The 10,155-nt window shown below is 46.2% G+C and overlaps 1 protein-coding gene across 1 annotated transcript; it reads left to right on the top strand.

Annotated features, from left to right (window-relative positions):
* Positions 1 to 8,742: 8,742 nt before the first annotated feature.
* Positions 8,743 to 9,816, top strand: LOC135697868 (uncharacterized). Its single transcript, XM_065217731.1, has 2 exons — positions 8,743 to 9,312; positions 9,541 to 9,816. The coding sequence occupies exons 1-2, from the start codon at positions 8,743 to 8,745 to the stop codon at positions 9,814 to 9,816; spliced, it is 846 nt and encodes a 281-aa protein (XP_065073803.1).
* The last annotated feature ends 339 nt before the right edge of the window (positions 9,817 to 10,155 follow it).

Below are 10,155 nucleotides of genomic sequence, written 5' to 3'. Positions count from 1 at the left end.
CTGCATGGCACGGGAGTTGTTACCTGCCTTGAAGCGCTTGGCAATTGAAAGGTCAACGCGTATGGTTGGTTCTGTCCATCCTCTGGCTCCGTTCCAGTGTACCCTGGACACGGGTGGGAGCTCCTGATGGACCAAGTTTCCGAGAGCTCTGTTCCCCTCCCTGAGGAGAAAGACCTCGTGATTCCCGGTGGTCTTTTCCAGGTAGCTGGTCGTTCTGCAGCTCAGCGTTTCGGCGACTTGATATTGAAACGGTAGTACACCGAGTTCGACGCATGCCGATTCAGCCGGTGTTGAAGGCAGAAGTCCTGCGACGATTCTGATTGCCTGGTTATACGTTGGGGCTAGTCGTGTGGTAAGAGAGTCGTTGGAAAGGCAGAACAGTTCGATCCCGTAGAATAATCGACTGTTTACAGTAGCTTTGGCCACTTTTAGTAGAATCTCTCTGTTACTGCTCCGGTGTGGTTTGGAAAGTGTCCGGAGGAGGTTTAGCCGCGTGCGGCAGTTGGCTTTGATTTCGTTGAAATGTGCGTCGAACCTCAGCTCCCGGTCCAAGCGTACACCGAGAACCTGGATGGTCTTCTTGTTGGGTATTGGAATATTGTTCGCAACGATGGCTGTTGGTAGCGGGCGATGACGGAAGTGGCATAGGTGGGAAACCACGCTCTTTTCTGCGGATAATTCAAAGCCGACCCTACTGGCCCATCTTGTGGTGGCTGATACAGCAGCTTGTAATTTCCTTCGCAGAGCCTTGAGGGTGCGTCCTAAAGCCAGCAGGACGATGTCGTCTGCATATACAAATATGTATATTCCTTTTGGTAGGATCCCAAAGACTCCATTCATGGCGACCAAGAAGATGGTGACCGCTATGACGGATCCCTGTGGGACTCCAGTTTCTTCCGCCCGAGTTGAGGAGCGGTGGTTCCCGATCATCACCTGAAAGCTTCTACCGCAAAGGAAATTTTTTAAAAAGTGTAGAATGTGGCCACCCAGACCCCAGTCAGCCAACTGTTTGATGACTTGGGGGGTCCAGGCGCGGTTATACGCCTTAGCTAAATCCAGGGCCGCTATGTCGACATGGAGTTCTTCATCCATCGCCTCTTGGAGTACATCGCCCAGGCCAGTAAAGTACGTTCCGGTGCCGTGACCGGATCTGAACGCATGCTGTCGGTGATCGAGATGGTCGTTGTCCTCGAGAAAGCGAATTAGACGGCGATTGACCATCCGTTCCATGACTTTACTAATGCAGCAAGTCAGAGAGATCGGACGGAAGTTTTCTGGAGTAGAGGCCACTTGCCCCTGCTTTGGGATGGGGACTACCAGACTGTGGGACCATTCATTTGGCAGGGTGTTCTCTATCCAGATTTTATTTATTAGGTCTAGCAGTTCGACTTTGGTGCTGGACGGGAGATGTTGCAGCATGGGGTATCCTATATCATCCGGACCGGCGGATTTCCCTTTGCTGCGGGATAGTGCAAGGGTTAGTTCATCGAACCGAAAGGGCGCGTTGATGGGCGTAGGTACAGAGTCCTCCGGAATGACAATGTTGCCAAGGCTCTGTGTGGATGCGTGGTTTTTTTGTATGAAGTTCCTGTCATAGCGGTCAATGGCAGAGAGTGAGGCAAAATAGTCAGCCAATTCGTTGGCGATGGTGAGCGGGTCTCGTGTGAGGCCGCTTTGGAGGCGGAGGGCCATCCCCCTGGCCTTTCTTTTTCCGTTGAGGGCGTTGACCCGGCTCCACAACTCGGACGCCGTTTGGTTGGAGTTGATCCCCTCCAAAAATTCCTCCCAGCTACTTTTCTTGGCATCCCTGATGATTTGCCGGCACTCGTTTCGCTTGGAGCGGTAAAGCTCGGTGGCTTGTTCCTTGTCTGGGTGGTCTTTAGGGAGGCGCTTCGCAGCACGAAGAGCTTTCCTTCTGGCTTTGATTGCAGATTTCGCTTCGGGACACCACCAGTGTAGAGGTTTTCGGCCGGGGTTGGGGCTGGTCTTCGGGATGGCGATATTGGCGGCCTCAGTGATGATCCCCATGAATTCTTCCATGCTCGTCGCTGGGTGGTCAATGTATGCCTGCGTCACATTATCGTTGAAGAGTTTCCAGTCAGCTTGAGCGTAAAGCCACCTGGGTCGCCTTGAGGTCTCTGGAGGATCATCCCCTAGCGAGATGATGATGGGGTAGTGGTCGCTCCCTGCTGGATCCTCGAGAGTTTTCCATAGGAGCCGCCCAGTAATCGCTGGACTAGCCGCGGAGATGTCGATCGTTGTTTCGTACTGGCCGCGAACGAAGGTGCTCGAGCCATCGTTGAGGGTCACTAGGTCGAGGGACTCTAGGAGTTCCGCTATAGTGGAGCCACGGGGGTTTGCTTTGGGGCTCCCCCAGGAGGGGTGGTGCCCGTTGACGTCACCGAGGAGTAGAAGAGGGCCGTCGATTAAGGCTAAAGCTCGTTGGAGCTTGTTCAGTAGGTCTGGGATTTTCCCGTGTGGCAGGTAGATGTTAATGACTGATAATTGAAAAGGGGATTCGACTTTAGCTCCCACGATTGGGAGATCGGTGTTAAGGTTGATGGGAGTGAATGGGATGCCATCAGCGATCCCGACGGCGACCGAGTGGTAAATGTTGCTTTGGCTGCAATTGTTGATCCAATGGAATTTGCTCGCAAGTGTGCGATTCATCTGTCCTGTGTTGGCTCTGTGGGTCTCCTGGAGAGCCAGGAACATGGGTTAGTTGTTCTGAACTAGAACTTCCAAGTCCCCGAGATTGTTAAAAAATCCGTTCATGTTCCATTGGATCGCTAAAGTGGTGCTGCGAGGTCTTCCAGGAACGGGAGGACTTTTGGTTGGAGAGGGCATTTGGGCATATCTGGTGGTGGAGTTGGAGCAAGTCGAGGTTGGAGAGCTGGGGGTGGATCCCAGCAAGGCTCCACCGGCCGAAGGTGTCAGGATTGAACCCACTGCCTGCAGAGTTGTATGAGCCACCGAAGCAAATGCAGGTCTAGGCGACAGACCGATGGTTGGAGAAAGGTATTCTCCAGTAATGTCCCGGGACGACTGTCCAGTAACTGACTTGATATGGCATCGTTTGAGGCCGGGCGTTTTGGTGTTTGTTAGTGATGAGCAGAAGGGAGTGGACCCCAGCAGAGCTCCACCGGCAGAAGGTGTCAAAACTGGCCCCGCAACCGGCAAAGTTGTCTGGGCCACCGATCCAAAGGCCGGACTCGACGAGGATCCAACGAATGGATTGGGAACCCCTCCGATCTTGGCCTGCCATCGATCGTACTCGCGAGCATTTGATAGTGCGTGAACAGGAACAGCTCTCCTGTCACACAATTTACGCAATGGTGTTTGAGGTGTCCGGGACGTGACGTTGTCACTCGACCTGACGAAGCGAGGTTTCACGGCTTCCGCGTGGGGGAGAGTGAAGTTATCACGCGACCCACCGACTCTTTCCTCTTCCTTATCGTTCTCGTTAAGATATTCGTTCCTAGATCGTTGGGGGAATGTGATGTCATCACTCGACCCATTATTTCCACATTCTTTGTCGTTCTTATACGGCTTATCCTTCTTGAATTCCTCGTCGTCCTGATTCATTGTAGTTGGTTTCGATCCCTCGTTGTCCACAGGGGGATAGGAGTGTACTCCCTTTTCCGTCCCTCTTCCGGCAGCCATAGAGTGACGGGGGTTGTCCGTTGGTTCCGGTGGAGGAATGACTTCCGCACCTACGGGGCCTCGACTGCTCCGTGGCTTAACCGGGATGATGAAGTTTCGGTGTTCTTCGAAGTTTGCCAACAAGCGTCGGGGGGTGTCTACCAGTTCCGGTTGGTCCATAGCGTCCGCACTGATAGGGCCCCGACTACCCGAGGCCTTATCCGGTATGTTGGAGGTTGTTGTGATACTAGTGGATGTCATGGTATTGGTAGTTGAGCTAGATCCAGTCCGTTCTGCTTCTTGATTGGTTCCAGCCTCAGTAGAGGATGGATTTGATGTACGGTGCATGTTGATGGATAGGTTGTGGAAATTCGATTACGCTGGGTCAGATAAGACGGACTGGGCTGCTGAGGTCTAGTTTTCCATTGGGGTAGGGTTGCCCTCCACGGACATCCCCTCGTCTTCCGAGGAAATCAGCCCGTCGACGACAATCTCTTCTCCGGAGGGGGAGCCCTCGGGATCGATTTCGGTATCAGAAATGTATGCTGGCATGTGATAATTTTTTGATCGCTTAGAGTCTACTGCGTCGCTTGTCGGCTTAGTTTGCTTCTTCTTCGTTCCAGTGAGCTTTTCTGGTTGCTGATGCTGAGGTTGGGTTTGTTGTTGTTGCTGCTCCTGTTTTTTATTTTCTCTTACTCCAAATGGTTTCGGGCATTTTGACTGTGACTTGGTTTGTGTGATGAGTTCTTTGTACTGCTGGTTCACTAGGCGGAGATTAGCGACCTCCTTATCTTTGTTGGTAACGGTGGCCTCGAGGAACTTAACTCTGACGAGTAAATCCTCAATGGTCCCGTGTTTACGTACGGTGTCCAATCGGTTTACCGGTTTCATGGCTGATTCCAGGGCTTGGATACGCTCGTCTTTACGAAGTACTTCCGTTTGCAGGTCCAGAATCATCTGTCGAAGTTCACCAATTTCCGTGGAGCTGGTGGTCGTAGGACTTTGTTTCAGCTTTTCCTCCAGTGCTGCAATTTTGCGATCCTTTTCCACCATTTGGCTGGAGAGATGGTCGAACTTTGCTGAGAGGTCTGCGAACGCTTGGTCTTTGCTCATGTTGGTGACTCCAGCAAAAGATTTTTCTCCGGTGGCCATCTCAAATATCCTTTTGGCCGCTGGGTATGGGATCCCCTTATCAACACGGATACGCTGTATTGCGTCTTCCGTTTTATACACCGGACAGTTCCGACTAGATATGGGATGGTCATTTGTGTTACACCTGGGGCAGAACGGGGTGGCAGAACAGCGTTCCCCCTGCTTCATGCTGTGCTTTTTAGCGCATTGACCACATGTCTGATCTGCTTGCTGGCATCGCTTGCTTGTGTGTCCGAATGCAAAACATTGGAAGCAGAGCATCGGTCCCGGGTAATAGGGCCGGGTTCTACATCTTAGATACCCAACGTCAACGTGCTCTGGAATGCGGGTCCCATCGATCGTCAGAATAACTGTGGCCGTGTTCTCTCTTTCGGTTCCCGTAGTTGATTTCCTAGTTATTCGGCGGATCTGTGTAACTTTCTACTCCTTGAGATACGACAGAACATCGTCATCGGTAACCTTCGCCACGCTTGGGCAATTGATTACGCAACGGACGGAGTTGAGGTTGACATGCTTGGTGATCTTGATCTTGGTTCCATCGGTAAGCTGATCCATGGCGAGGAGGCGTTCCATTTGATTCTTTGAGCGGACCTTGAGCGCGTATGTTTTACCCCTGGCCTCGGGGATAGCACCATCGATTTTGCCATTTATCCACTTTTCGATGGAAGTGCGAATCAAGAAAGGATGCTCTGGCAGCTTTCCCGATTCGGTATCAGCAGATTCCATTCTTAATACCACAATTTCACCATGCAGCCCTTGTGGATCCATGTATGTTGGCAGCGTCGCACCCGTGTATGACCCGTCAATTTTATTACATGCCCCACCTCCACCGGGGTCTGGGAGGGGGGGGGGGGAAGTCCCACGCCAGCGACATGGCTGGGGGGAATCGGTGATGAAAATCGTTAATCGGAGCCGCTTGGTCCGCGATCACACTCGAGGGGAGATCAAACTACACTCGATCAATCGCGCCCTCGCCTTGCTCGGAGCTACTTAATTGTCTTTCTATCTACCACACCACCGAACGTAAGTTTATGATCGAAACCGACGACGACGAGACGAGTACAACCGTCAGTTCAAATCACGTAAAAGCTTCGACGGTAAGCTTGCATGCAAGAATTCTACCTAACAAGGCGTGAGTCCACAGACAGCGATGGCTGTCGTCACTTTAGCGTCTATATGCGTTTGTCCAGTAATAATAGTTCACTTTTTATTACAATTTCCCTCACCGGAATAGTTTTTCAGGGAGACCTCCACTGTGGGACGACTTCCTGTCAGCCCCCAAAACTGTTCAAATTCACTGAGGTGATAAATTTGCTACTAATCACTCGCGATCTCTCGAAAAAAATAATTGAGCCGAAACAACACGACCGATCGTAGCGTAGACGAACTGTCAGATGCAGAGCTGCCAGGTGGTTTTATAAAAAATCTGTATCCACTCTATTAAAAAATCTGTATTTTCTGTATTGACGATTTTTTTCTTAATTAATCATGTTTTGTTGTTTTACAAATACAGTGCATACAAAATAACCATAAAAAGTGCTTAACCACCTATTCGGGCTATCGTACTAACCATACGGGATATAATTGCGCCATTTGTGATATCGTCCGTACTTATTTATAAGAGTGATATGAAGCCGTTTGAAAATGTATGGAGATTTTAGTTTCTATTCATTATCTTCCTGATAAGCAGTTTTAAATGCAAAAAAGTGCACGAGTTCATTACTATTTGATATTTTTAATATAGATGAATACAATTAATTACATCATTTGTGTGGTAGTTACACCGAAAAGTCGAGAAATGTCGGCCCGCCAGTGCTGGTAAAATCATTTTTGCAGTATGGAGAATATCAGAAAATCCGCAATTTCTTACGAAATACATTTTCAATGCAAGTAAAATGTTTACGAGTACTTGTATTTGTACCATTTTAATGTGCTCGGGCACTTTTCCTGTATTTAACATACATGCTTATATTGGAAATATTCAATTAATACTGTAAATCCCCATAATCCACATGTAAAGCACAACAATTAATTTTGGAGAAAAGGGGGTACGCTGATAAAATCGAGCAAGTTATTTTGTTTTTATAAATTTTGATTTTTTTTTCTCAAGCATTTTATAAAAACCTGTATAAATCTGTATTGTAATTTAAAAATCTGTGATAAATCTGTATTCTGTATCGGGTCTGTATTAAGATTAAAAAATCTGTATAATACAGATAAATCTGTATAAATGGCAGCGCTGGTCAGATGATCGATTAATTTGATTCGCAGTAAAATAAAGTTGATAAATTCCTCATAAAAAAAAAAAAAAAAAAAAAAAAACGTAACCAATATTTAACCTGGCGTCAAGAAAAAACTGTGTGCAGCCTTTCAAGTTCACACACAACTAAACAGCAGGATAACAGTTGCATAGGAGCGTAAATATGCAATATTATTTAATGTTTAAATTTCGTTAAAATTAACTTTTTCTGTTTTTTTACTCTGTTATGAGAAACATTTATTCATTCTTATGGAAAAATTTCTAAAAGCGTAGGTCACTCAGCGAATGCCCGAAAAAATAACAAAAATACATTAAAAAACAATAAGACGAAAATTATTGTCTTAACAATGATTTATATTGTTACGTCTACAATAAATTAACCTTGATTTATGTTGTACAAAACAGTAAATTTCATGGTAAATGGAAAATTTACAATAAAAAAAGGGGGATTGTTAAGTATCTTAACAATGAAATTTTCGTGATTTCCCCATATAATTTTTTTTTTCTAATAACATTACACGGCGAATGAGAACAACTCAAATTTGAGTTTAGTTCACTCATAATCGCCAAAAGTGCAGGAACTCAGCGATAGACTGAGTGAATCCAATCTTTACTTTTTCTCAAATTCGGGAATTTTTCCCTGGGAAAACATCAGGCAAATTAACTCATCGCTGAGTTCCTGCACTTTTGGTGATTATGAGTGAACTAAACTCAAATTTGAGTCGTTCTCATTCGCCGTGTATATATTATTGTTAAGGGCCGAACCCAGTGGGGGCGGAAGCGGAACGGCAACGGAAAGCGGAATTGTCGCGGCATGTACTAAAAATTTACCGCCGCGGTTAACGCGTCATCAACATGCAATGATAGCTTTGGCGGGAGAACGGTTTCTGTTTGACCTTTTTTTTTTGCTCAGTAATTTTGAGTATACATTTTCAACTGCTTCCACAAGATATGGCTTCGAATATTCTCCGGGTGCTAAAAACAATCCAACGCGTACGGGATATCCGGAACGTACATCAGCATTACCAGCAAACGAATCATCGACGCTGGTGGGTACGACCCTCGAACCAGACGAGGGCTACAGAAGGCTTTTATGAGATGGCTTTTCCGCTGATAAGGGAACGAGATCTGGAATATTTTGTTCGGTGCACGAGAATGTCTCCAGCAACATTCAACATCCTGCTAGGTCGGATCAAACACCGAATTGAAAAGTTTTCTATCCGGAAACCAGTCAATCCGGAATGTCGACTGTTTTTAATGCTCATGTAATGCCTTGTTCAGACTACATGTTATAGTGCTATCTTGATGGTGATTTCTGTGTTGCAATTATTTGACAACCGTTATAACATGTTATAACTGCTCAGTCTGGCCAGTGCTTAAGTTTATATATTTAACACGGCATAAAAACGGGGATTGGAAAGAGTTGAGAAATAAGAATAATATTCAATAAGTCAACATCGGTTATTCAGAAATTCAGCTGTAATTACAGTAATTGAGTGTTTAAGGGATTATTTCCGGATAAAAAGATGCAGTTGTCTTTTTGCCAAGGAATGACCAAATGTTGGTATATACATCAAAAACACTCCTTCTTTTTTATGACTTCGTACTTAACTTTAACGTACTTGTTTTATATTAATTTAGTAATATTTTTGACTAGGTATTTGGCGCATGGTTCCAGCATTTTTCAAATGTCCCGGCTTTTCCGACTAGGAGTCTGTACGGTCCGGAAAATAACTCAAGAGGTGACAGCCGTACTCTGGGATGAGCTGAAGGAGGAGTATTTGCCTGAGGTAGAAGAACAAAAGTGGGCACAGTACAGTAGCGAATTTAAGGACCGCTGGAATTTTCCACATTGTTGTGCCGCTGTTGATGGCAAGCACGTTACGATAACGTGTCCACCGAATTCTGGTTCTCTGTACTGCAACTATAAAAAGCAATATTCGGTGGTGCTTATGGCCATGTGTGACGCCAACTATAATATTATTGCCGTTGATATAGGAGCATATGGTGGTAACGCTGACGGAAGCGTATTTGCCAACAGCGCGTTTGGTTTCCGACTACTGCATGGAGGTTTGGGACTGCCACAACCGGATGCATTGCCCAATAGAGAAGTTATACCTTACTTTATTGTGGGTGATGCTGCGTTCCCATTGAAGGCAAATTTGATGCGCCCATACCCTGGCAGGAACCTGGAACCGTTAAAAGAAAATTTCAACTTCAGGCTCTCAAGAGCACGCAGGACAATTCCAGAACAACATGTGAAAAGGGCATACAAGCTTTTTGTAAACAATCCTTCTTATGCCCTTTTCTCGCCACCCATATGACACCAACGCAAACCTTTAACATCACCGGGTAGGGGACACTTTCCCCTTCCCGATGATATTGCTGGTTTGCGTGGGCGACCCTCGGTTGGTGAGAAAAGGGCCTACAAAGGTTTGTTTACAAAAAGCTTGTATGCCCTTTTCACATGTTGTTCTGGAATTGAGAACGCATTCGGAATTCTGGTCGCTCGCTGGAGGATTTTATTAGCGCCATTGCATCTACATCCCAAAGCAGCTGAAAACATTGTTAAATCCCCCGTTGTGCTCCATAATTTCATTAAAAGATACGAGGGACAGCAATATGCATCGCCGTCTTTTGTTGATCATGTTGATCAGAATGGGGAAATCATAGCTCCCGGTGAGTGGCGTTCGCAAGCTGATCCTTTTGGAGGGATTAATGCCGACTGCATCCAGGAGCCAGTATTGGCCAGTTTTACGTGAAATATTCATATATTGGGCAATCGAGGTTGGGTTTGTTGTCGTCCATTATTTTCCCTATTATCGTCAGACGGGAAAATAAAATCCTCTGAAGCCCTTTGTAGTTAACTTAACTGCTCTGAGTATCGTTGAAGTACTTTAATTTTATTGACATATTCAGAACTTCCCAGGAGATTGCTGAACTTTTCTGCAATTCACCTTATTTCTCTGAAATTTGCTTAACTTAACTGAAATTTGCTGTGAACAAATCAGTGAACTTCAGGAAAATTCTGAGAACTTAAAGAAGGCCAAGAACTAGGGGAAGTACAACTTGATCTGAAGTAATATTTGGTGTAAAAATTG

This window comes from Ochlerotatus camptorhynchus, unplaced genomic scaffold (assembly GCF_037179485.1).
Source record: "Ochlerotatus camptorhynchus isolate MF236.1 unplaced genomic scaffold, CSIRO-AGI_Acam_v1.1 ptg000078l, whole genome shotgun sequence".
In the NCBI taxonomy this organism is placed as follows: Eukaryota; Metazoa; Arthropoda; class Insecta; order Diptera; family Culicidae; genus Ochlerotatus; species Ochlerotatus camptorhynchus.
Note: the sequence above shows the minus strand (reverse complement) of the source record. Positions and strands in the feature narration are given on the sequence as shown.

Excerpts from the sequence above, each read along its gene's own strand:
- LOC135697868 (XM_065217731.1), top strand. The coding sequence starts at position 8,743 with ATGTCCCGGCTTTTCCGACTAGGAGTCTGTACGGTCCGGAAAATAACT. Across the intron at positions 9,313-9,540 it reads GGACAATTCCAGAACAACAT|AACGCATTCGGAATTCTGGT; the intron begins GTGAAAAGGGCA and ends TCTGGAATTGAG.